This window comes from Delphinus delphis, chromosome 8 (assembly GCF_949987515.2).
Source record: "Delphinus delphis chromosome 8, mDelDel1.2, whole genome shotgun sequence".
NCBI lineage: Eukaryota > Metazoa > Chordata > Mammalia > Artiodactyla > Delphinidae > Delphinus > Delphinus delphis.
The window spans coordinates 96,982,564-97,008,871 of NC_082690.1; the positions used below are offsets into that span (position 1 = coordinate 96,982,564).

At 53.1% G+C, this 26,308-nt stretch overlaps 2 protein-coding genes across 4 annotated transcripts; one reads left to right on the top strand and one right to left on the bottom strand.

The window, feature by feature from the left end:
• Positions 1-1,765: 1,765 nt before the first annotated feature.
• ARHGAP1 (Rho GTPase activating protein 1) lies at positions 1,766-20,099 on the bottom strand. 3 transcript variants are annotated; one of them, XM_060018804.1, is made up of 13 exons: positions 20,061-20,099; positions 15,974-16,155; positions 15,656-15,751; positions 8,872-8,959; positions 4,683-4,814; positions 4,219-4,305; positions 3,920-4,018; positions 3,444-3,551; positions 3,288-3,364; positions 3,037-3,114; positions 2,522-2,650; positions 2,235-2,338; positions 1,766-2,089 (listed from the first exon to the last, which is right to left on the bottom strand). In XM_060018804.1, exons 2-13 carry the CDS (start codon positions 16,104-16,106, stop codon positions 1,919-1,921), a joined length of 1,302 nt encoding a protein of 433 aa, XP_059874787.1. In that variant the 5' UTR covers positions 16,107-16,155; positions 20,061-20,099; the 3' UTR covers positions 1,766-1,918. The 3 variants fall into 3 exon arrangements, with proteins under 3 accessions (XP_059874787.1, XP_059874788.1, XP_059874786.1); XM_060018805.1 differs by lacking the exon at positions 20,061-20,099 and adding an exon at positions 19,704-19,820; XM_060018803.1 differs by lacking the exon at positions 20,061-20,099 and adding an exon at positions 19,025-19,555.
• Positions 20,100-20,130: 31 nt separating this feature from the next.
• Positions 20,131-26,050, top strand: ZNF408 (zinc finger protein 408). Its single transcript, XM_060018806.1, has 5 exons — positions 20,131-20,259; positions 20,564-20,841; positions 22,052-22,113; positions 22,336-22,595; positions 23,659-26,050. The coding sequence occupies exons 1-5, from the start codon at positions 20,211-20,213 to the stop codon at positions 25,176-25,178; spliced, it is 2,169 nt and encodes a 722-aa protein (XP_059874789.1). The 5' UTR covers positions 20,131-20,210; the 3' UTR covers positions 25,179-26,050.
• Positions 26,051-26,308: the final 258 nt, after the last annotated feature.

Here is a 26,308-nt window from a genome sequence, read left to right on the forward strand (position 1 = left end):
GAGAAATTAAGCAACAGTCTCGGACGTGGGACCAGTTACATGACAATTACCAGTTAGAGCTGGTTGTGAGTGATGGAACTAGGATTCAAACCCTGGTCTCACTCTAAAGCTTGTGCTGTGGTCCACCACAGTCTGCTCTGTTTGGGGGAGAGAGGTCCTGGTTTTAGGATATAGCACTTGGTGGCCAGTTGGAATGTATAGGTGCAAAAAGGAAGGGGACTGTTCACACTTCTAAGCCTGGAATATGGTCAGAAAGCTGGCTTCATAGCGGCTCACAAGTAAGCAGGATGAGGAAGGGGTCAGATTGACTGGGGAGGGGACTTCCTGAAGCCCCTATCTGCTCTTCTTCCGCAGCCATACCACACCTCCCACCCAGTTATGAGCCTCCACGCCCACTTCCTTATCAGCCAGATGGGCAGTTTTCCATCTCCATTTTTATTGAAGTATAAAAAGTGCAAAGGTGAAATACATGATTGGTGCCAAGGAAGTCATTGTGAATGTGAATACTTGATTCACTGTACAAGTCCCCCCACCCCCAGGTAAAGACCAGTTGGGGGTGGATAGGGGAGAGACCAAATAGACCCACGAGGCTCCCCAGTAAATGGGGCTCTGAGCAACACCTGATACAAAGGAAGGCAGGCAGAAATCAGAAGCCTGGGCCTGGCCTGGAGACACAGGGACTGATAGCAGCCACACCAGGCCTTGGGACTCCTGACATGCTAGTGTCCTGGGAAAAGAGCCCAGTGAGGTCAGGCCCAGGCCACACCCGGCTCGCAGATGAGGCAGGACTGGTCAGTGAGGACCGCCACAGTACAGGCTCTGGCCAGGGCTGCAGGAAGGTGGTTCACCAGGAAGGGACAGCTGGAAAGAGGGATATCCATCATCATCAGAGTCCAAGGGGAGGTTGCTAGAACTTACCTGGCAGGGGCCAATCTAATTAGCAAAATCTCTACCCAGCCCCTCCAGGAGTCCAAAACTGGAGGAAGGAGCCACCCCAGATCCTGAGGCACTGAGTCACCCCTGGCCAGAGCAGGGACCGGTGTGACTCCACAACAGACGTGCCTAAGGATCTGTCCAAGTAGGAAGGGAGGGGAGGCAAGGCATGGGGGGTGGAGTGGGCGGGGACTGGTTGTCAGTGGTCTGACCAGACACTAGGAGGCTCTCAGGGGTGAGAGTGGGGTGTCTATTTTGAATGGATGCTGGGACTCAGCCCTGTCATCCAAGCTGCCAGTCCTGGCAGAACCAGGGGGCTAAGACACCCTGGGGGCAGTACCACTTGGGAAAGGCTGACCCAGGATGTGTGGAAGAGAAGGCAGACATAGGACTCCAGGCTGTCATTCGTTAACTGTGTAAATGCCAGAGGCTGAGCCACCAGAGGGGAGGACAGGAACAGGGTGCTTGCAACCAGGCCTTCACCCAGACAGGGAGGAGTCACAGCAGGGCCAGCCCAGGCCAGCTCAGCCTTTCATTCCCCAGCAGTCGGGAAGGGGAGGACCAGCCCCAGCTACCAGCCCAGCCGGCAGTGATTTTGGCATCTCCAGTTGCCAGGGGAAGAGGCAGGAGAAAGCAGGTAAGCAAGCGGTTGCTGGGGCCAGTCCTCCTGCCTGAAGAGCCAAGGCCAGCTCTGCAGAGCCCGGCAGGAGCCAGGGATCCAAAGAGGCAGTGAGAAGTATAAGGCGAAGAAAAACGTCTTGTGGTTACAGCGAGGCCCCTGGGGCCGGTGAGGTGGGCTGGACAGGAGGGGAGGAGGAGCTGTCCAGTTGGCTGGCTCCAGCTTCTGTCTCCAGGGGGCTCACAGCCCCTTTCTGGGCAGGAGCCCTGGGCTCCCGTAAGGCTGAAGCCAAGAGGAAGAGTCCAAACCGGGGCTATCAGAGAAGGGGGCGGGTGGGGCAGGGGCTGGGCTCAGAGCCCCTTGGAGTCAGGGCTGAAACAGCTCCCCTTGATGATCCAGGAGGAACTTGGTGAAGGTATTGATGGGATTAATGGCCTTGAGGGTGATGGCAGCATCCTTGGCCCACAGCAGGTTAGGGCCGAAGACAACAGCCAGGTTAGTGTTGGTCATCTTGTTCTGGTCACAGAGGGCAGAAATCTGTGGAAGGAATCAGGGGGCTGCAGCAGGAAGCCAAAGACGCCGCCTCCCACGCCTGGCAACCACACCCAGGAGCAGCAGCCACGGCAACTCCTCCTCCCTCTCTCCTCCAGGTAAGTGGTAGAGGCCCAGGCTGAGGTCTCACCTGCACCAGGAAGGCAGTGAGGAAACGCAGCACCAGGTAGTTCTCCTCGGGCAGCATCTGGAAGGCCTGCAGCGTGGCCTCCACTCTCTGGCTCTCATCAATGTCTATGAGGAAGGGGGGCCCAGGTCACAGGGGCCCATGGCTGGACTGGTTCGGGAAGCCCTGTCATGAGGCTAGGGGGAAGACCCAACCAGACTTTCCTTGAAGGACAGGCCAAACCCACCTGCTCTGAGTTCAGCTGCAACCCCACCCTGAAGAAGCTGGAGAAGGGGGAGAGGGGCACTCACTGAGGAAGCCCACAACGTGGGAGTAGAGGTCAAAGGTGAGCAGGGGCTCAGGAAGCTCCCGGAGGAAGGTCTTGAGAATGACCGCTGGCAGGTGCAACTCATTGTACTGGTCGAAGTCCACAGGCAGCCCTGGGGGGTGGGGAGGGGAGGAGCTGGGCCGAGCCTGGAGACCAGCAGCCAATCCGGAGGCCAAGCAGGCCCCACAGCCTGACTTCACCCTTGGCCACAAGCCTCCTCCTCCCACTGGGACAGGGAGCACAGGGTCAGGCCATCTGGGGAGTGGGGCCCCCGAGCACACACCACAGTTATTCCTCGCCTCTGAATGACCCTGAACCCAGGCTCCAGAAGACTGACCTATGAGAAAGTAGGCCTGGGACAACCAGGCAGGAGTGAGACCCATGTAATTATACCAAATGCCACAGAAAACTCACACACACACACACACACACACACGTGTGCACGCGCATGATCTGTACTGGCCCTCTGGGCTTCGACACATCCCTGGGGCCACTCACCCATGTTGTACTTCTGTTGCACTTCCCGTACAACTTGGGTGTTGGCCGACCTCCGGAAAATCCCCTCAGTGGTGAGAGCTGGGAAACAGTGGGGCCTGGTGAGTCTCAGAGCTCTGGGGCAACGTGCGGACTCCCCACCCATTCTGTGTCTTGGGGTCCCGGTCAGGGTCAGTGTGGGTGCTGGCGCACGTGGGACCTTGCCCAGCCCTGCCCAGCAGCTTCCCGATGGGAGAGGGCTCCCTGGCACTCACCGTGGGCCTGTAGGTAGGCAACGGTCTCCCGCAGCACGAGCGGAATGGGCTCCTGCTCTGGGTTCTTCTCCCGGAGGCTGTGGGCACAACGCAGTGACGGGTCTGCAGTCCTCCTGGTCCCCAGGTGCCAGCCCCGCCCACCTTTCGCATACTCACTGCTGCAAGGAGACCCCGAACTGCTGGTTGGGCAGAGGGGGCCGCGGCGGCATGGGCTTGGGGGCTGTCGCGGGGCTCTTCTGGGTGGATTTGAGGAAGTCATCATACCTGGGGAAGCAGCGGGGAGGGTCAGGGCCCCCACCTGGCTCTGCAGTCACTGTGGCACCTCTTGTTTGTCAGGCACTTACTGTGCTATCTTACGTGGATAACCTCATTCAGTCCTCCCACCCACCCAGCTTTACACAGAAGTGAAGACTTTAAAGAGATTCAGTTACAGAGCTTTTCAGTGACAGATACGGGATCTGGACTTGCTCTGACCCCATGTGCTGCCCCTTACTCATCACATCTGCTTCCCCTGTGTATCCTGGCGCTGTCAAGGCTGCTTCTCCCCTTGGCCGGCACATCCTACCCCCACAAACATGATATATGTGGACAGTGTGCCCGGTGGGCACACACAGCCCCCACCGCGGTCTCACTTGAGCACTTGGCGAGGGATCCCCAGTTGCTCCAGCTTCACATGCTCGCTCAGCTCACTCAGGTAATTCACATAGAAGATCTTCTGCCCAAACTTGAAGCTGCCGATGGAAGAAAGGGTATGGGTCCAGGGTAGGCCCGCTTCAGCAAGCCTCCACTTTCTCCTCAGCAGCCCACCCAGATCAGACTGAGGCCTAGCCCCAAAGTGGTCGGTCCCCAGGATGCTTGGCTTCCTCAGGTATCTGCTTCACAGTTCAAGGGGAAGCACAAGAGACGAGTGCCCCGCCCTGGGCCCACTCACCTAATGATGGGCTTGAAGAGGATGAGCAGGGTCTTGATGAACATGGTGGGGTGCACGATGTACAGAGCCTTGATATTCTTCTTGTACCTGCAGAGGCAGAACGGGGGAACTCAGGAGTGGGCATGGTAGGAGAGGCACAGAGCTAAGCTCTTAATGTACAGTTACTGATTTGATGACTCACAGTAAGCCTTCGAGGTAAGTGCCATTGTTGCCCTATTTTACAGATTAGGAAACGGGCTCAGAGAGGTTAAGTAAGATGAAAGGTCACAGAGCGAGTAAGTAGAGAAACTGGGATTGAAGCCCAGGCCATTCCAACTTGAGACTCTTTGTGTTTAGTTTACCCAGGTAGGGGGGACCCGCCTCCCCCGGCATGGAATACGTTCCTGCCCAAGCAGAGGGCAGCCCAGAACCCGGCAGAGCTGCTGGACCCCGGGCCCTGGAGCTCCTCCGAGGCCCTAACCCACTTGCGGTCAAACTCCCGGTAGGCGTCCCGGAGCCAGCTGAGGGAGGGCTTGTTGTCGCTGGTCAGGCCATGGTGCAGGTAGAGCAGCGTGTAGTCGCTCTCCACATACTGGTCCAGGGTGTGCTTCAGGTATCTGTAAGAGATGAGCCCCACTCAGGCCTGCCCTGTATGCAAGTGGGGCCCCATTAAGACAGAACCAGTGCCCCAGGAATCCCCTCCTCCTGCCTCCGCCAGCCCCTCTCCTGCCCTGTCTGTTCTGGCTGCATAATCAGTCACCATGTTGGGGTGGAGGAGGAACGAGGTAGTGGCTGGGCTGCGTGGAGGAATAATAAGAACAACAGCAGCTCTCAGGTTTGAGCACTGACTAGGAGTCAGGAGACCAGGACTCTAACTGGAGCCATCTCACATACCTGCAGTAAAAATGGGAATAACATTTCACTCACAGGATTGCCCTGAGTCAACAGTAATGATGACAGTCACCATTTACCAGTATTAAGCTCTTAGTGTCTACCAAGCACTTTGTATGCAATATCTCGTGCCTTCCTCATTATAATGAAGGCCAATACTATCCCCTTCTTACGAGCGAGGGCAGTGAGGCTGAGAGAGGTCAAGTGCTTCTCTGAGCTCACACAGCTTGTGGTGGAGACTGGAGGTGAACTAACTCCAAGTTTCGCCTTGTTGATCATGGGACAGCTCTGCCTTTTACACTCCCAGCGCTGTCTGTAGAACACTGTGCCCACGAAAGGGGATCAGGGTGGTCAGAGGGTCCCCTCCCCTGCTCCAGTCACTGGACGTTCTGTGGACCAAAGACCCACACCTCAAGTTCCCTATGCTCACAACACAATACCTACCACCCAACACAAACACACATACGGGTGTTGGGCCCACCTGAGGTGGAGAAGTATGAATTGAGTGAACATGAATTCCAGAAAGGGAGAGGAGCCCAGTGGAAAACCCTCTTTCTGGTTGGCCAACAGCTCCCAGGCCCCAGCAGGAACACCACTCCAGGCTGGGAGGCTGGGCATGCAGGAATGCTAAGGGCTTCCAAGGGGAGGAGGGAAAGGAGGGGAGGAGGGAAAGGAGGGAAGGAGCCTTTTTATTTTTTTTAATGATTTGGAAAGCTTACAGTTATTAATTAGAAATCTGACGGCTTTTGTTTAAATTTATTTAATTAGTTAATTTATTTTTGGCTGTGTTGGGTCTTCATTTTTGTGCGCTGGCTTTCTCTAGTTGCAGTGAGTGGGGGCTACTCTTCACTGCGGTGTGCGGGCTTCTCATTGCGGTGGCTTTTCTTGTTGCAGAGCATGGGCTCTAGGCGCGCAGGCTTCAGTAGTTGTGGCTCACGGGCTCAGTAGTTGTGGCTCGTGGGCTTCAGCAGTTGTGGCACATGGGCTCAGTAGTTGTGGCTCGCGGGCTCTACAGTGCAGGCTCAGTAGTTGTGGCGCACAGGCTTAGTTGCTCCGCGGCATGTGGGATCTTCCTGGACCAGGGCTCCAACCCGTGCCCCCTGCACTGGCAGGTGGATTCTTAACCACTGAGCCACCAGGGAAGCCCGGGAAGGAGCCTTGGGAAGTGCCCAAGGATGTGACTAAGTGCCCAGACACAACCTGACCTATCCCAGAGAGGCTAACCTAAACATTGGTCCATGGGTGCCAGCACTGGCGGACATGTGAGGTGTCTTATGCTGGATTTATTATCTTGATTCCCATCATTATCACTATACAGTAATTTACCCCTTACACACATTGAGCACTTTGCAGTTTGAAAAGAGCTGTCACATAAAAGGATGGCATTTTGCAACTATAAAATAGCAAAAGTTAGGGACTTCCCTGGTGGCCCAGCAGTTAAGACTCTGCGCTTCCACTGCAGGGGGCATGAGTTCGATCCCTGGTTGGGGAACTAAGATCCCGCATGCCACGCAAAAAATAAATAAAAATAAATAAATAAAATAGCAAAAGTTGTAGTGAAAATACACTCATCCTTTGATGAATGTTATGACCTTTTGGAGGTCAATAAACTGATGTTTATCAGAAACTATAAAATGTTCATACTCTGACCTGATAAAAATATGTCCAGGAATTTATCCCAAGGAACTAATCAAAGATGAACAGAAATGTTTTTGTAAAAGGCTGTTCATTATAGCCTGTTTTATAATGGGGGGGAAAATGAGCAGCAAAGTAAGTGTCCAAGAACAGAATGTTGGTTAAATAAATTACAGGAGATCTATAAATAGACTACCTCACAGGATGTTTCTGCAGACAGAACCAATCTGTGAAGTTGGATGTGAGAACAGTGGTTACCCTTTGGGGTACTGCCTGGAAGAGCAAAGGGAAGTTTGTAGGTGTGGATGACATGGGTGTATTTCGTTTTTGAAAATTCATCAAGTAGTATACATAATGTGTTCACTTTTCTGGATACACATGTGTCAAAATTTTTTGAAAGGATATCCTTGAAGAATGTTTAATGCTCAGAATATAAAAACATTATGTAAGATACAAAACTGACTATAGAGTTCTGTATATGTTATAGAAAAAATGGGAAGTGAATACACTAAAATGTTAACAGTGGTTTTCTCTCTGGGTGGTGGGTTTATGGGAGACTTTATTTATTGCTGTCTGTATTTTTTCTTAATAGCTATCTACATTGTTCTACATTCTTGAAATCTGTGATACTTTACAAATGAATACAATGGCATTTCACAGGGCTCAGGAGAGACCTGACCCCAAGCACACAGCTGGTAAGAGGCAGAGTTGAAGTTTAACTGGTCTTCTGCATCCAAGCTTCAGGTACTTTATATTTCAACCCCCCAGATCTGGCAGGACAGCTGGGAAAAGCCAAGTCTGAGATAATCTGACTGAAAACAAGATGACAGGACTGATGCATGATGAAAGCACCTCCCTGCCCGGCCAGGTGGTGGCGGGGAGATCCCGCTGGGAAGGAGTGGAGGATGGACAGGATGGGTGACAGAGGGCTTCCCGAAGGCAGACGAAGCCCCAGAGTGGAGGCTGCCTTGCTCAGCACGCTCTCTCCTGAAAGCTGGGTGCTTTCCCATCCACCTCCTCTGACCTCCTCCCACTCAGCCCATAATCTGGCCAGGAGTCTGTCACCTGCCTTGTCAAATACTGTGACAATAAACCCAGAAAGGGGGACAGGTGACTCAGCCACCCTCAGGCTGGGCTTCTTGGTCTGTTCCTGGCTGGGCCACGTGACGGGCCTGGAGCAGGCTCTGCCTGCCTGCACGGTGGAGGAGCAGTGGGAGGAGGGCTCAGGAGACCAGAGAGAAAGCATTCGCACAAAGCTGGAGAGACTCGGGCCTGGCCCTGGCTCACAGGACTGCACGGGCTCTGCAGTCAGGCCCTCCCCTTCTGTTGCTGTAGCCCCGGACTGTCCCCAACCCCACAACAGCCCCTCCACACACACAACCATTCAGGATCCCAAAGAGCTGGTAAGGGCGGGGCAGACATTTGCAATTGCAGGAAGTGCTTTAAAGTGTCAGGAAAGGAGTGCAAGATGGAAACTGTACACACACTGAGGAGCCTCAGGAGGAAGTCAGTTATGGCTCTGCCTCCAGGGATCCCGCACCTGCTGTGGACCCAGCACTGGCCTAGTGGTGGCTCAACGATGAACACTTATCAGAACACAGTCTGTCAAACTCCTGCTTTCAATCAGCCTTTGGACTTGCATCAGATTTCTAGACCAAACAGAGCTATTACCTGTATTTAGCTATTAGAACCTGGATAGGTACAGAAGTTGCTGGCACCAGATTTGGCACAAAATAACACTAATTATTCATGTAAATGATGAACAACTGCAACTGCCTCAGAAGTGCACCATATCATTATCATAATCAGTCCTCACATTTGGATGGTATTTTACTTTTCAAAGCATTTTCAAATGCAGTATCTCACTCCTATGAGGAACAAGGGCTGTATTATTATTCCCCAAGAAGAGTGAAGAAAAAGAGGCTTAAAGAGATGAACACACTTTCCAAGGTCACACAGATGGTTTCCAGGACTAGAAACCAGATCTAACACCTAGCCCAGGGCTCCCAATATCCCTCAGGAGAAGAGAGGAGGCCTTGAGGGAGGTGGCTTGGTACCCCCGGGGCAGGAAGGGACAGTAAGGAAAATGGCTCCAGGCCGTAGTGGGGATCTGAGCACGGGTTCCATCACTTCCCCATGGGTACTCACCCCAGGAGCTTGCTATGGTCCAGCTGGTGGCTCGGGGGCATTCGGCAGGCACTAAACACAATGATCTTCCGCCCATACTTGTCATCTCCTAGGTGTGGAGAAAGGTGGAGCACAGTGGGTGAACAATAAGCCAAGAGAAGTCAGGTGAGGATCTGAAAGGGGCCAGGCCTGGAGACTGTACCATTTAGCGTTGGGGCCAGAGTGGCCCATGCGGACAGACCTCTGGGCAGGTGCCTGCACTCAAGGGTGTGTCACTGAAGAAAGAGGGACAGGTGGTCTCAGGGCTACAGAGCTGGGGCACAAAAAAATAACATGACTTCTTAAAAAGTCATGCCTGGTGGAAACAACCCAAATGTCCATCAATGGATGGGCAGATGAAGAAAATGTGGTGTATCCATGCAATGGACTACTGGCTATAAAAAGGAATGGAGTACTGATACACGCTACATTGTGAATGAACCTTGAAAACATGATGCTAAGTGAAAGAAGCTGGACATAAAAGGCTACATATTGTTTGGTTCCATTTATATGAGCTATATAGGTAAATCTGTAACAACAGAAAGCAAATTAGTGGTTATAGGTGCTGGGAGGAAGGGAGAATAGGGATTGATGCTTATGGTTATGGGGGTTGGTATGGGTGAAACTATGGATGAAATGGATGAAATGATGGAACTAGATAGAGGTGATGGTTGTTCAACATTGTGAATGTACTAAATACCACCAAAGTATACACTTTAAAATGGTTAATTTTTTTCTTTTTTTTGGCTGCGTTGGGTCTTTGTTGCTGTGCATGGGCTTTCTCTGGTTGCGGTGAGCGGGGGCTACTCTTCGTTGCGGTGTGCGGGCTTCTTATTGTGGTGGCTTCTCTTGTTGCGGAGCATGGGCTCTAGGCGCGTGGGCTTCAGTAGTTGCGGCACGCAGGCTCAGCAGTTGTGGCTCGCAGGCTCTAGAGCACAGGCTCAGTAGTTGTGGCACACGGGCTTAGTTGCTCCGTGGCATGTGGGATCTTCCCAGGCCAGGGCTTGAACCCGTGTCCCCTGCATTGGCAGGCGGATTCTTAACCACTGCGCCACCAGGGAAGCCCCTAAAATGGTTAATTTTATGTTATATAAATTTCACCATAACTAAGAAAACAAAAAAAGTCACAGCCACCAAAGCAACTGTTACCTTGCCGTACATCATATTAAAACTCCACACCTATTCCAGAAGCATCTCCTCTGAGCAGCCTGTATTTGAAAAACTTCTTGAAGCTACCTTCTCAGAAAGCCTGAGGCCAGTGAGGAAATCAGTCTGATTACTTAACAGTCATGTCTTGTTTTTGACTACTAAGAACACTTTCTGATTTTACTGCCAGAATTATTTGCCACAGTTGATTGACCTCTGGACATTTCTAAAAATCATTCCTTTCTCATTAAGGATATTCTAAAAAACATGGAGTAGAGAGGAGTTTGTAACACTTTGGGAAGGTGCTCATTTGAGTGTAACCACTGAGGGATGTCTGTCCAAAACTAGTCACTATTTCATGGTCTGACCATCTGGCTTTGTCATGAAGCTGGGGAGCTCCTGAGACATATGCCACAGCCTCCCAAGGTGAGATGCTCTTCCAGGGTCAGTGTGAACCAGGGACTCTAAGCACAGCTCGATGGGGACAAGGCCTGGTCCCCACTCCCCCATGTCCCAGGGCCCTTCCCTTTATCTTTACCCTCACACCTCTCCAGAGTCATTCTTGCCTAATCCCCACTGCTTCAGAGGCAAATAAAAAGACCACTTACACAGCCCACACAGTCTGTCCTCCTTCTACCTCTGAGGATTCAGGGATTCCCCAACAACTTGCTGAGTGTCTTCTCCATGTTAAATAAACCATGATCTTGATGATCCTTCTTGGTCAGTGAGTGACTTAACCCAGGACTCAGGGCTTTTCCAAAGTGGTTGCCAAGGCTCTGACCCTTTTCTCAAGGGCTGGGGCAAGACTCATTGGAGGGGCTGAGGAAGGCTTCTGGAATGTGGGCAGCATGGCCCCAGTCCCTGCTGGTGGCCCAGCCTGGTGCTCTGGCCTGAGCTATTGCCTCACTCCCAGCAGTCTCCCACTGTGTCCAGCCTCTGGATCAACCCCTCCAGTGATTCCATCTCCACCCAGAACACTGCCTAGTCTCTGCTGGCCCTAGCCAAAGGTCCTAGTCAGGACCCTCCAAGAATTTCCTGGGTCAGGGTCTGAGGCCTGGCCCACCAAGCCCAGAGAGAGGCTCCGTTCTCCTTTCTAAACTGCCCCAGCTTCTAGCCTTGGAGAATTAGAAACATCTACCTGCCCTTGACTCTCCTGCCTTGACTTCTTTCTTCCTGAACCCCACCCCAAGCTGTATAAAAGCCCCTTAGAAAGGCTCACAGGACTTTGAGGCTTGGCCCCACCAACCCCCTCTGCAGGCTCACACCATGCACACCTTCGGCCCAGTCCGCAGCAGGTGGCTTTAGCCTCTGTCTCTCATGCCAGACAGACTTCCTCTAGGCAATTCTGCTCCCCTCCTCTAGGCTAACTCCTTTGAATCCTTAAGACTCATCCCAGGCATAATCTCCCAGAAGCCTGTGTCCCCTCCTCCTCCCCGCAGGCAGGTTAGCTGTCCCGTTTCATAGCTCCCAGCATGAACCATCACCCGTCTCTGTCACAACACTGACTCTCCTGTATAACTATTTATGTGTCTGTCTCCTCTAGTGGCTGTGAGCAGCTCAAAGACAGGGACTGTCTTGTCCATCTTTAAATGTCCAGATGGTCCAAAGCCCAGCAATGTGGCAGGTATTCAATAAACGCTGGTAGCCTGTCACAGGTCGGCATTACACGGTATGCACGGTTCTATTTCTGAGTTTGCTCACCATGTTATCTGGGATATGAGACTGCTTTGGACAGTTTCCCAAAGCCTGGGGCAGAATTTCTCCAGACTTAACAAGCAGAGAACCCTCTGCAGGTATGTCTGAGGAGGAGACGGTGCAGCTCCATCCAGCAGCAGGTCTATTTTGAAAGACCAGGTGTCACCTGTTCCCCTCCACACCCTGGACCAGATCCTGAGGCGCTGGGTTCCTTTCAGGCCAGTTGGGGGTGGCTCTGCGGCCTGCTCTGATTCACTTCCCATAGGCTTTGACAGGAGAAAGAGCAGACTGGCAGTGGGCAGGGATGAAGGGTTAGACTGCCCAGCCCACCCTCGTGGACAATCTGGAGCTTCAGAAACCCCTGGGCCTTCTATTATGAGCCTGTGGGGCGGAGGGACATCATCTGTCTACTCCCCTCTAAGCAGAGGAAACGCCCAGGGCATAGTGGAAAACACTGGGAGGAGCATGGAGGATTCTAAAAGATTCTCTTCATCACTGCCCTCCAACAGTAAGGCAGCCCTCATTGGCCGGCAGATTTGAGGACTTAGGCAGAGCAGAAAGTCTGAGCTCACAAGGCTCTGGTATTTAAAGAGCTGGTAACTGGTTAAGCAAGCAACTGAGGTGAGAGGCCAGAGGCCTGTAGTTCCACCGCTCAGCTGCCCCAGCAACTTGTAAACAGGAAATTGGGTTCTCAACCAGGTTTCCATCAATAGGCATCCACCAATGTCATGATGTTATATAAAAAATATTACAAGCACGTGCACGTGTTTTCTGGGGAAGAGGTCCACACCTTTCATATTTTCAAGGAGGACTCCTGACCAGTTTCAAGAACTGCTTCCCTGGACTGTATGCTCCTTGAAGGAGGGAATGTGCATTGTTCCTCAATGAATCCTCAATGCTGGGGACTTCCCTGGTGGTCCAGTGGTTAAGAATCCACCTTCCAACGCAGGGGATGCGGGTTCGATCCCTGGTCGGGGAACTAAGATCCCACATGCCACTGGGCAACTAAGCCCACGCGCCACAACTACTGAGCTCGCGCACCTCAACTAGAGAGCCTGCATGCCACAAACTACACAGCCCACATGCTCTGCAGCCCATGCGCCACAACTAGAGAGAAGCCCACGTGCCTCAATGAAAGATCCCGCGTGCTTCAACTAAGACCTGACACAGGCATAAATAAATATTAAAAAAAAAAAAATCCTCAGTGCTGAGTACTGGACTTGTTCCCAGAGTAGGTGTTTTATAAATGCATGCCAAGTAAAGTCAGGATGGGGATGGGGGACAAAGCAGGGGGCTCAGAGAGGGACTGGATGGCAAGACTCCCAGACTAGCAAAGAACGAGACATGGGCAACCCCAGGGCTTAGTCCGTCCTCTCCTCCCTGGAGTGGAGTCCCATTGCCCAAGTCCTTGAGTGGCTCGGGCATTTGCCAGCAGGCAGGGTAACGGCTCCTACAAGAAGCATGTGTATAAAGGCCTGGGAGTCCCCTCCTCATCTCAGAAGATTCAAACAGATTTACCCTGGAAAAAGAAGGGAAAGAAGGAGCTGCCAGCACTGGTGGCTCCAGAGCACTGAGGGAGAGGGCTCAAAAAGGAGGCACAGCGTTTGTTGAAAGCACCAGGAAAAGACCAGCCGCCAGAGAATGAAACCTCTGCATTCCCAAGATACGGATCAGGAACTTCCCAGGGGAACCTGGGTATTAATCAGCAACAGAGCAGCTCCTCCAGCAGGCGTTCTGGGACCCACCAGACCAGCACACTCCCGTGACCTGAGAGCAGGCCAACCAAGGAGATGGGAGGTGGGGGGCTGGGGCACATTGGTTAAAATGTGAAATTGTCAGGAATAGTGCAAGCCAGCTGACATCATCGTTGGTAGCTAGAAATCTGCTATTTGTAGTTAGGAATTGCACGTGTTACAAATAATAAAAATAATAGCCTTTTCTTTTTTTTCTTTCTGGAGGGCAGACTATTAAACCTTTACCAGTACACCACTGGAAAGAACCCATGTGGACCAGTCAGGTTTGACCGTGGAGCATGACAGCTACTGCCAGCAAGGGAGAACAGAGGCTACAGAGGAGTTGGGGACATAACACATCCTCCCTTCTAACATGGGCTCTTTCTCTGGTTTCCAAGGCCAGGAAACTGGCCTCCCAGGAAGTCACCATAGCCTTATCAAACAACTCTTGCTCTGGCAGTGCCAATCCAAACTCTTCTCAGCAGTCAGAGAGGCACACACATGGGGGACACCCCACCAGAGGGGCCCTGAGCCAGCACTCGAGCCTGGCCATTGCTTACAGCCAGCCCCACGACCCCCATGGACAAGACCCCCCCTCCCCTGGAGCTCCTTCCCCTTTGGGCTCTGGATGTGTGGGCTCCCCACACAGTCCCCACCCTGTCAAACCTCCCATAAATCCCCTGCTATTTCCAGCTCCCAAGTACCACCAGCTCCCAGCTCCCAGCTCCCTGGAGTGGGGCTGCAATTAAGCTGGATCCACCTGGCCTCCACCAAGAGCCCTTCTTGATCCACAGCCCAGAGAGGCCAAGCACAGAGAGCCAGGAACACACCTACACACCTACCTGGCTGGGCCCCCTCAGGCTCATCGCACCCTGGAGAGACAGAAACATATTGCAGCTCTGCTTGCAGGGGTCACCTGGTGGGGATGGGGGCAGTCTTCCCTGCTCTGCCTTGTGACTTGGCCACATAGCCAGGAGGATGTCAGCAGAGAGACTCCTTCACATCAGACATCCCTATGCCCCAGTCAGGTCCATCTCTAGGAGTGAGGAAAGTTCTGAGCCTTCAGGTGACTCTCCTGTACTCAGGGCAGGACCAGGCCAAAAAAGAACTCTCAGCCTTGCTTCTGTAGGGGTGACAGAGGCCATAGCCAAGTCCTCCAATCCAGACCAGGGCAGGCATCAGGAACACAGATGCCAAGGAAACACCTTGACATTAGGAACAACCCTCTCAGCTGCCCCATCCCTCCCTGAGCCCAGCATTCAGGAGAGACGGAGCTCCCTGCTGCTTCCCTATGGCCGAATGCCTCCAGGGCCCCCTCAGCCAGCACCACTCAGGGTTCCAGGGGCCACAAGCTACGTGGCTCCCCTTGCCCACCCCAATGCCTCAGGGCCGTGCTGCCATCCTTGCTTACAGCTGAAGAAGAGACAAAGGATCCTACAATTCCAATTTCTTCGTCTAGCACTAGGACCCTATAGGCAGAAACCAGGTCATCAACATCTCTGCTACCTCCCTTGCTCCTGGAGGCTTCTGGGTCCTGCATTATGAACAGGAGGGCGGGAGCTCACTGAGGCCAAGACCCAAGGGGGGGCTCTGCGCTCATTCGTAGCAGGGTAGCACATCTGTGGGTAACCTGATGCTCCAGGAGTCATGTGCCTCCTAACTTCTGGAAGGAGGCTCTGCCATTCCAGACTTCCTTGGAGGTACGGTTTCCCCGGAGGGACTGGCACCTCCCTGCTCCCCAATAACTGATGGGGAAGAAAAGCTGACCTGAGGGCAAAGGGAAGGGAGATGAATGAACACTTATTGAGGGCCAACTACGTTCTGGCTGTGGACTAGGTCCTGATATACGTTCACCATTGTCATCCTCTCAGCAACCCTGTGAGGAAGGAATGAGCTCAGACTGCAGAGCTGGAAATCAAACCCAGGGCTTTCACAGTGCCTCCCACATGCCATCTGCCAGTGGAGATGCTGAGGTCACAGGTCAGGTTGTGGTTGCAGGTGAACAGACCAAGTGGCCATCACAATCAAGTCTGTATTTTTAATGAATGACACATGGAGCCTCAATAGCCCCAGAGTCAGGGGTCAGAGCGGCCCCTCCCCTGCAGCCCCTTCCCCTAAGGCAGGAGGGCCTGGCTTCCTTAAGCCAGGGATGCAGACTATGAGGGAAAAGGTGCAAGGCTAGGTGTGCTCACCTGCCACCTCCACAATCTGGTGCCGGGCAATGTCGTAGTAAGGGTCATCCCACTTCAGGTGTGTGACAGGTTCCGGGGAGCTGCTTTTGGAGTCATCTGAGGAACACAGCAAAGTCAGGGGATCATCTGGGGGTCTGGCACAATTTTCTCCCTGAGATTCGTGCTCTTTGGCCCTCCCCCCAGTAAGGCTTGTGCTCCCAGCCCCACCCTGGGGCTGGTCTGTTTGCCCACATCCTGTCCTCCTGGGGTCTTCCTTCCACAGGAAGGGGGTCTTCCCTTCTCAGGCGCTTATGGCTGCTGAGATCCAGCCGTACCCACCTGACTTGGGAAAGTCGGGCATTTCGTCTGAGGGCCAGTTCTTCTCATCAATGGAGGCTAGCTTCAGCTGGTTCAGAGCCTGGCTGGCGTCATCCAAAGTCAGGTCGTCGTGCAGCTCTGAGAGTGGGTCCATGGCCGAGCCTCTGCCCCACAGCTTCACGCTGCAGAACCTGAAGAGAACCCTGGGGACAGGAGGGAGTTGGCAGGTCAGTGACACACTCTTTTCACCCATAACTTCTACAGCAAGCCCTCCTGCTCCCACTCTTTCCTCCTCCAAGCTCCCTTGTCCCTGTTCCTCAACATTCCTCATCCCTGCCAAGAGCTCCATGTAGCTCCTCCTGGCTTTCCTGGCTCCACACTTTTCTGGCATGTTGCCAGAAAAGGCAGCTGGGGCACAGGATGGCACAACTCAGCGCCTGCCTTCAGGCCCTCCAGCTGCATAAGGAAGAGCGGTGCCAGGCCCTGCACTGCCCACCACCCAGCTGGTTCAGTTGAGCAGTCCCAACTGCAGAGGTTCAAGGGCCATGCCCCTCTCCTCCAGGGTCATAGAGCACAGAAGCTTCCCAGGCCCCAGCAGTGATGGGGAAGAGATATTGCAAGAATCTAAGGAGCACAGGGCTGCTCCAAACCCCTGCCTGAAAAAGGTCAGCTGTGGCCCTGGCTACTCCATCCGTCACTCCTGGCCCAGGGAAGAGGAGGTAGCCAGAGACCATAAGACCTAAAAAAAAAAAGGCCATGGCCAAGGGGCCCAGCTGGGTTTGCCCCAGGACAGGAATGAGGAGCAAGAAATGGAATCTTCCTGCCAGTCACTGTGACAATCTGCAGGCTCCTGGAGGCTCCCAAGCCCAATCTACTCTGGGGGGAGCTCCTGACACTAGTTTCAAGGTGGGAAAGATCAACAGACCACCTTAAGGACTGGGGGGTACATGTGGGCAAGGAGGAAGCCCATGACACCCAGAGTCCAGAGATCCAGGAGGTGGAAAACAGAACAACAGCTGTTGCATGCGGGGAGGGAGAGGAGCCAACTCTGCAACTGGGTTTGCCCAGGTCTGGGGTGTGGCCTCATGGATGTGGCTGAGTGCAGCCTGGAGGAGGCACCTTCTGCCCTCAGCCCTAACCGGAAGCCAATCCCTCTCCCTTCACAAGCTCACCATATGTGTGAGGGCGGGAGTTTCAATTCAACCCACTCGTCCAACCCCAAAGAGGCTGCTCTAAGTCCAGTGCATTCCTGCGGTCTCAAAAAATGACATATATGGTCACAGAATCAGCAGGGCAGATAAGGAGCACAGACAAGACCCAGGCGTGGGTAGGGAGAAGAGAGGAGAACTGTGGGCCCAGCTCCAGATCCTGAACACCTCTGAGCGATGTGACAACCGCCTGCGCACATCACAGCAAAGACTCCATCCGGATGGCAAACCGGCAGCTCCCTACTTACTTACTTAGCAACAACCTAGCAACAACTACCCTGTTACCAGGGCAACCACACTGATTCAGCAGCAAAAGCTGTTTGAAGCTCCTGAGCCAAAACTGAGCCGCCAAACAGCCAGAAAAAAAACCCAAAAAAACCCACTTATTTTTCTTCCTCTTCCTCTCCTCTGGCCTTATCTGCTACCCTTATTCACTGCTCACTACCAAAATACAAGTCCCTTACCACAAACACAGAGAAAGACGTTCTCTATTGTTTGGGAATGCATATCTCCTAGCGAGTGCTGCTGTACCCCTCACCCCAGCTCCCCATTCCAAGCAGCCCTCAGTCTTGAGAAATCCACACCTGATTCAGCTATAAGCTCCTCCCCATATTCAACCAGGAAGCTGTGAGGGCTCCCCCAAAGGGGCCCCTGGCCAGGTAACAGGGACAGAATTTAGCTCACAGTAACCCTCCCCAGGCCTGAGCCTTCTCTCCATCCCTTCTTTTTGGTTACTGCCCAGGCACCAAGAGCTCCTTCTGCCCTGCCCACAGCAGTTCCAGAGAAGTCTTTCTGCACAGAGTGGGTGCTTGATGCAGTGAAAAAAACATGGGATGAGATACATGGAGGACTGGATTATAGTCCTGACTGAGTTGCAAAGATGCTGAGCAAGTCCTTTTCCTATCTAGGCCTAAATTTCCTCATCTACAGAAGTGAAGGCTCCTCCCAGAAATATAATTCTCCAGCATTCTAAATTACTTGTGCTGAAGTGAACAACGGGATTAGAAGGAACAGCTGGGAGTTGAAGTATGTGTGAGGGAGGGAGAGGGACACTCTCTAAAAGGGAGATGAGCTTGAACTCCACCTCTTCCAGTAACTCTTCTATTTTGTCAGTTCTTCCAGAACTGACCCCTCCCCCACCCCATAAACTCCTTTTCCAGCCCAACTAATCACAGTCGTTTCCACCTCCCAGCCAGCCTAGCCTCCCTCACTACCCTCCAACACACAGCTGTTGCCCTCTGTGAGCCCAGCTCAGCTCCCACTCAGTGGGAGGGGGAGGGAAGCTAGTGCAGGGCAATTGTAACATAAAGTAGTAGAAATGAAGCATCCTAGCTGCCTAAGACTCCTGTCACTTACAAGTCCTGCTCCACTCTGCAAAATAATCCTTATTGTCAGATTAGTTTTTCCCTTCTCAGTTGGTAAAATCTCTACCTTTACAATAATCTTCAAGAATCACTTTAGGCAGGCGTGTTAACCTTTGGGAAGTCCTAGAGCTCTCTGAAATTCTGGAGAAATTTATGGACTTTTTCCCTAAGAAAAATCAGCACATGCATGAAATCTTGCATGAAATTTTAAGGGGTTCACAGGCCCTCTTTCCCGTTTAAGAAACCCTGCCTACTCAAAATTACATCTGGCACAGAGTTGATGCTCAGTCATTTGCTGAATGACTGAACAAATCAATTTGTATCCTAAGAGGAAAAGGGAACCAACCACCATGAACTGGATACAAATTATCTTTTCACAACAGCACCAGTGAGGTATGTATTACTAAACCCATTTTACAGTTTGAGAAACTGAGGACCAGAAAAAGTAAGCAAGTTGCTTAGGGTCATACAGCAAGGTCAAGATTTTAATCCATGTCTACCTTAAGGTGGTCGCTTTGTGCAGGTCAATCCCTCAATACTTCTCTAATGAACTGTCATTCAAGAGATTCTCAAAGTTCTGCAAAAGGGCAAAGTAAAGCTTCTCTTTTAATCTCCTCCATGGACAACTGAAATAACAACTTAAAATCGTATTCTCTGGCCTGGGGATCGCCCTCCTAGTTGGGGCTCCAGAATTGTGAAAATGCAAATCCCACAATACAACAGCAAAACTTTTAACTACAATCACATTTGCATAGAGCTTCATGGTTTACAAAACCCGGATTGGGTGTAATTATCCCATTTCACAGATTAAGAAATAGATATGAAAGTGTGGCCTAATAAGTGGCAAAGGTGGAATACTTCCCCCAAATATCTTGGTCTTAGTTCTTCCCCAGATCGGACCAGGGAGACTTCCCCTTCCCACGAGCTTGCTCAATGACAGCGAGCGAGGAGGCCAGGAAGAAGGCAGCAAGGAAGCAAAGTCCTCTCACTTCAGACCCTCGAGGCGGGCCGAATCCCCGCAGCAGGAAGGCCAGGTTCCCAGGGCCCATTCCACCCTTGCTCCCTTCCTCGGTTCCGGTCGGATCCTCCCCATCCGGATCCCCATCCCTTCAGAAGACCAGGCCAGTCCCTTTCCTTCCCCCACCACCTCCCAGGGAGACCCCGCGCCCCGCAGCTCACCGTGGTGGGGCACCGCTCCCTCTGCCACGCCTGTCAAGGACAGGCAAACATCCGGCTACGCGGTCGAATGGGAACCACCCCCTCCCTGTCGCTTCACTCCCCAGCCACTTCCGCCACACCTCCGACCCACTTCCGACCCACTGCCCGGCCCAAACATGGCCTTCGCAGGAGCCCCGCCCACTTCCTTACGAGCCCGCTTATGTGCCCGCCTGGAGGAGAGACTGTATAACCGTCCGACTCGTCCCTCCCAAAAGGAAGCCCTTGAAACAATTAGTTCCTCTCTACCGGATACTCAAATCCCTAGTGGACCTCCGGAATTCTAAACTCGTATTGTTCTCGGACAGAGATTTGCCTCACCACTACTGCCAAACTCCCAGTCCTGCGCACCAATGAGGTCTCACTCTTACGATTCTTTCCCGAAAGGAAATTTGGTAGTCAATGACTGTTTCCGGGGGGAGCTGAGAAGGTGAGTCTCACTTCCGGCGGAGGGAGGCTTTCTGACCCGGGATGGAGGAGGCGGAGGAGCTGCCCTTGGAGTGGGAGAGACTGCAGTTCGGTGAGTGACCTGCGATGTCTCCGACCCTCGGCCCTGGCCTAGATACTCCTGACGTTCTCTGGTCAACTCTTTCCCCCCACGACCCTTTTCCTCCCGAGCCTGGCATCCTCCTTCGGTGCCCTCAGAACCTCTGGGAGCTTCTTAAGAGCCCTCGAACCGCCTCAAACTTTTCCGGGGCCCCCTTGGAGCCTTTACATATCTCTCAGACTCCTGAGGCCTAGCTGGACCTCGGTTTTCTCCCTCACTTTTCCCTGCCCCACGACCTCTTGGGCCGCTTCCTCACTGTCTTTCTCTGTTCCTGCAGCCCCCGATCCACGCCTGGGCCCGGACTCAGGATGGAGCCCTTCCAGAGAAGGCTGTGCACAGGGACTCAAAGACCTCTCGCCCGGACCCACCCGAGCCATCCTCGCTCTAAAGAGCCTCCCGCGGGGCTTGGCCCTTGGCCCCTCACTCATCAAGGAGCAGCGCTTGGGGGTCTGGTGTGTTGGGGAACCCTTGCAGCCAGGACTGCTCTGGGGGCCACTGGAAGAGGAGTCTGTCTCCGAGCAGAAGGGCCATGGAGTGAAACCAAAGCAGAAGGAGGTATTGAGGGATAGGGCTTTACGTCTCCGTGACTGAAAATTTTGATCAGACGTTTCTCGCTAACTCTCCAGTTCGTTAGAAGATGCACGGTGTTTCAAGAGATAGGAGATGGTTTATGCCCTCTCTCTCAGGGACTGTCTCATCCCCTCACTTGCGGTAGCCGAGGAGGTGCAAAAAGTTATTAAAAGGTGGATTAGTAGATGGGACTTCCCTAGGTCCAGTGGTTAAGACTCCAGCGCTTCCACCGCGGGGGGCGCGGGTTCGATCCCTGGTCCGGAACTAAGATCCCACAGGCCGCACAGCGCAGCCAAAATGTAAAAAAAAAAAGTTGGATTAGTAGAGTGTCAGCAATGACGACGAAAGTCAAGAGCAAAGGTTTTTGGAATTAAAAAGCCACGGGGGGGCTTCCCTGGTGGCACAGTGGTTAAGAATCCACCTGCCAATGCAGGGGACACGGGTTTGATCCCTGGCCTGGGAAGATCACACTTGCCATGGAGCAACTAAGCCCATGCGCCACAACTACTGAGCCTGTGCTCTGGAGCTGGCGAGCCACAACTACTGAGCCCACACGCCTAGAGCCCGTGCTCCACAGCTAGAGAAGACGCCACAATGAGAAGCCCACGCACTGCAACGAAGAGTAGCCCCTGCTCGCAGCAACTAAAGCCAGTGTGCAGCAAGGAAGACCCAATGTAGCCAAACATAAATAAATAAATTTATTTAAAAAAAAAAAAAGCCATGGGATCAAATCCTAGCTTTGTCACATAGCTAGTTAGATGGCATGCCTCGTTTAACTCATATGTAAAATAAAGGAATGGCCGTTTCCTTTATTTTAATTCTCCAGGATTATTTGGAGCAAAAGTTGAAAAAGCACAGGTAAAGGATTTCATTGCATAAGTCCTGAAAAACAAATTTAAGGTTGATGTACCTCTTACTACTTCTTCTGTTTGGTATTCACTGAAAGGCAATAATATGTGCAATTCAGTCATTCACCACACTTTGGGAGGGAGGTGAGGGGACAGTTTTTTTGGCCTTTATTGAATGAAAACTCGAACGGCATAGTCCTATAGAGGCAGACCAGAGACCATTAACCTTCTAGGGGCTTCATCTTAGACCTGTCTCAGGAGAGGTTACATCAGGGGTTTTTTTGTTGTTTGTTTCACCCTGGTCCCCTCAAACACATGGGAGAAAGACTTTTATTGGTTTATTTCAGGACGTGTCACTAGGCCCATGGGGAGATGTGTGTGCTTGTGAGCAGAGTTCAGGCTGGACTAGGTAAGTTACAGGAGAGTATGTAGTGAAGATGCTCCTTTGAGGCTTTCTGTTGTGGCATGGGATGGAACCGGAAGCTGGCTTCTGGTTCCCACCCAGGGATCTTTGCAGTGAGTGTTCCAAAGGCATGGGATCCTTTAGGACTCAGACTGCCCAGGATCTGGGGCTTTCAGGGAGGGCCACTTGAAGGGGATCTCCTGAGCTAACTCTTGCTCTGCTTTGCAGTTTGGTGCAGCGGGGAAGGCTGGAGGGTGAGGGAAACGTGGCCCCAGTGCGGATCAGCGAGAGGCTCCACCTGCAGGTGTACCGGGTCGTGCTGCCAGGTTTTGAGCTGCTGATGTGGCCCCAGCCTCCCTCGGAGGGCCTGAGCCCCACCCAGCCCAGGCTAGAGGAAGAGGCATCCTTGGCTGTGGTGACAGAAGTGGAGTCTGCTGTACAACAGGAAGTGGCCTCCCCCAGGGAGGATGCAGCAGAACCTTGCACGGGTATGTGTCAAATAAATGCTGGCTTCCCCAATTATCACCAAAAAAACCTGTTGATAAGACAAAGCAAAGCTTATGGCATAAGACAGTAGGGGAGAACAGTAGCATTTCTGAGAGGGAAGGGCAAAGCCTGGATATTTATCGAAATTTTGAAGTCTGGTATAAGGTGGATTTTTCAGTGTGGGATGGGGTCGGGGCTCGATCAGTATTGGGTAAGGATCATGACATAGTAGTTTGGGATTTGTGGAGACAGCAAGGCTAGAATTTTCAGGTAAGAGGTTCAGAGAATTTGGGGATGTAAACTGTCATTTGATGCTTTTTATTAAAGAGTGACAGGTCTTTTCCTTGGAATAAACAATATAGTTGACTCTTGAACAGCACGGGGGTTAGGGGCACTGACCCTCTGGGCAGTTGAAAATCTGAGTATAACTTACGGTTGACCCTCCGTATCCAAGGTTTCACATCTGTGGTTTTGCATCTGTGGATTCAACCATGTAGTGCTGTGGTATTTACTGTTGAAAAAAATCCTCGTATAAGTGGATCCGTGCAGTTCAAACCTGTGTTTTTCAAGGGTCAACTGTATAGATATTTGCAAGTTTTATTTTCCTGAGTTAAGTTTTCTGGAATAGTAAGGTCACACTGACAAAGACAGCAAGTTGTGTATAAGGTTTCCAGTTTTCTTATGTTTTTTCTGTCTGGGCTGGGGATGGGGATTCCTTTATTTTCACGTGACCTAAAGTGAGGAGGTGGTGGTCTCAACTCATCCTAAGTGCATGTCTCCAGAGGGAGAACAAGGGCACTCTGGAATGGCCTTTCTCTAGAAATTATCCAGATGTCTAGACACTATGGTTCCCAGGAGAGCCTCCCCAGAAGGCACCTGAAACTGGACAGAAAGATAAACAGAGTGTGTGGCTCATGTTCCAGGGAAGAGACTGGTGTCATTGCTCCCATTGCAGTTCAGGGGCTGAGGAGGAGAAGACACATATTCCTATAATCTCCTGGTGAGACCACCGTGACCCCCTGCTAGAGTCTCTACTAAGCCCAGCACCCCACTCTTGCCTTGCAGATCTTGGTCACCAGTCACAGCCCCACATCCAGGCGGTGAGCCCTGGACTTAAGCCCCGAATCCAGGACCAAGTTTCCAAGGAGAGCGAGCCACTCGGCCCATTGCCTCAGGATGGCCGTGTAGATGAGGAGGACCCACCCCAGACCCAGATGCCACCTGAACCTCAGAGCAGCTCCACTCCCCAGCAGGGCCCTGAGAGCAGTGAGGCAAGTTCTTCATCTTCTGCCAGGGGCCCCCAGCTGCATGCTTACCTAGTCAGGAAGTTGCGTAGCCCCAGTGATCAGCGGCCACCCAGAGCGAAGACCTCAGAGCCCGGGGCCCAGCAGAGTGGAGAGCAGCAGCACCCTGGCTTCCCCGCATGCTTGCGGAGCGCCCCTGGCCCGGTGGGAGGCTCTCCGAAGCGGGGGCGACGGTACCGCTGTGCCGAGTGTGGCAAGGCCTTCCTGCAGCTGTGCCACTTGAAGAAGCATGCATTCGTGCACACGGGCCACAAGCCCTTCCTTTGCACCGAGTGTGGCAAGAGCTACAGCTCAGAGGAGAGCTTCAAAGCCCACATGCTGGGCCACCGTGGGGTGCGGCCATTCCCCTGCCCTCAGTGCACCAAGGCCTACGGCACCCGGCGAGACCTCAGAGAGCACCAGGTTGTACACTCGGGTGCCCGGCCCTTTGCTTGCGACCAGTGTGGCAAGGCCTTCGCCCGCCGGCCCTCCCTGCGGCTGCATCGCAAGACACACCAGGTGCCAGCGACCCCTGCCCCGTGCCCGTGCCCTGTGTGCGGGCGGCCCCTGGCCAACCAGGGCTCCCTGCGGAACCACATGCGGCTCCACACGGGGGAGAAGCCCTTCCTGTGCCCACACTGCGGCCGGGCGTTCCGCCAGCGGGGCAGCCTGCGCGGGCACCTGCGGCTGCACACAGGGGAGCGCCCTTACCGCTGCCCACACTGCGCTGAAGCCTTCCCCCAGCTGCCTGAACTGCGGCGCCACCTCATCTCCCACACTGGGGAGGCCCACCTGTGCCCCGTGTGTGGGAAGGCCCTCCGGGACCCCCACACGCTGCGCGCGCACGAGCGCTTGCACTCAGGCGAGAGGCCCTTCCCGTGCCCCCAGTGCGGCCGTGCTTACACGCTGGCGACCAAGCTGAGGCGCCACCTCAAATCCCACCTGGCCGACAAGCCCTACCGCTGCCCCACCTGTGGCATGGGCTACACTCTCCTCCAAAGCCTCAAGCGGCACCAGCTCAGTCATCAGCCCGAGGCACCCTCCAGCCCACCCTGTGTGCCGCCTGCCTCTTCTGAGCCCACCGTGGTGCTCCTGCAGACCGAGCCAGAACTACTGGACACGTGCAGTGAACGGGGCGGGTCCCCAGCCCCGGACGTCTTCGAGGTCACCCTTTCCGAGAGCCAGGATAAGTGCTTTGTGGTGCCCGAGGAGCCAGGTCCTGCTCCCAGCCTGGTGCTCATCCATAAGGACGTGGGCTTTAGCACCTGGGCAGAAGTGGTAGAGGTGGAGACGGGCACCTGACCACCCTCAGCTTCCCTCAGCAGAGCTCTGTATAAAGACTGGTGTTTCTGAGCTTGGGTGTCTGGATCTTTCTCTTTGGGTTCCCTGATAGAGACTAGTGTATGAGAAGCAGGTCGAGGACTCCCCTTCCTGCTTATGGACGACCACTTTGTTTCCCAAGACTCTTAATAAGGTAAACCACTTCTAGATGTGAGATCTTTTTATCAGCTTCCAGGAGAGCTTGTCCTGCCACCCTCCTTGGGAACTCCTCAAGGTGCTTGTTCTTTAAACGTTGTGGAAGTGACCCTGCCCAGTGAGGTAGCCAGGTCGCAGGCAGCACTGTTACCCTGCTGGCGTGCTTAGTGCTGGAATAGTCACTCCCATCCAGCTCCCTGAAGGACAAGCATTTCTATTTGGAACCAAACGGAATGACTTGTGAAGGTTAAAAGGCCAGAGACACTCCACTGACAAGTCTCTGAGTCAGGCGTTAGATTATTTGGGCAGCTTTTCTCACCACCGAAGGCCTGTGAGGTTGGTTTTTGTTCTGTGCTGAAGGACACCAGTCTCATTGGAGGTGGTTAGGGCGGGTCTGCACCCTTGTTTGTATCTGGCCGAAGGCAGCCCTGTTGAGGGAAAGAGCGAGGAATGAACATGTGTTTCATGCTTCATCAGCTGCGGGCCTGGCCTGCCCGAGGTGCTGGGGACGCAGCTGTGGACAAGACAGAGCCAGCGCCCTTTACAGAGCTCAGGTCTACAAGGGGCAAAGAACGACAGTAAGAGTTTAAAGAGGAGCACTCCCCGGTGCTGTGGGTGTGTTTAGTGGGATGGGTTCACTTGTGGGCCTCAGGGAAGGTGTCCCCAAGAAATTATAATGATAATAAACAGCATTTGTTGTGGGCCAGTCCTTTATGTGAGTTTATTTCTGTAATCCTATAGCAATCCTGTGAGATAGTTATGAGGACAGTCAGGAACAAAGAGCTGTAAGTGTCCTGCCCAAGGTGACAGAGCTACTAGGTGGCAGAGCTGAGACTCAAATCCACGTAGTTTAGCACTGGAGTAAGGCTCTTAATCTCCACACTCTAGTGTCCCGCATTTCAGCTGTGACTTGTTGGTTGAGGAGGTGTGGGGGAAGGTGGGGATGTGAGGGGCTG

Bases quoted from the DNA above. Each gene is read 5' to 3' on its own strand.
- ARHGAP1 (XM_060018804.1), bottom strand. From the start codon at position 16,106: ATGGACCCACTCTCAGAGCTGCACGACGACCTGACTTTGGATGACGCC. The intron at 4,815-8,871 runs GTGAGTACCCAT...CATCTCTTACAG, and splicing joins GACCATAGCAAGCTCCTGGG to ATACCTGAAGCACACCCTGG. The intron at 2,339-2,521 runs GTGAGTGCCCCT...CCTTCCTCATAG, and splicing joins CCACGTTGTGGGCTTCCTCA to ACATTGATGAGAGCCAGAGA.
- ZNF408 (XM_060018806.1), top strand. From the start codon at position 20,211: ATGGAGGAGGCGGAGGAGCTGCCCTTGGAGTGGGAGAGACTGCAGTTC. The intron at 20,842-22,051 runs GTATTGAGGGAT...GGTTTATTTCAG, and splicing joins TGAAACCAAAGCAGAAGGAG to GACGTGTCACTAGGCCCATG. The intron at 22,596-23,658 runs GTATGTGTCAAA...CTTGCCTTGCAG, and splicing joins TGCAGCAGAACCTTGCACGG to ATCTTGGTCACCAGTCACAG.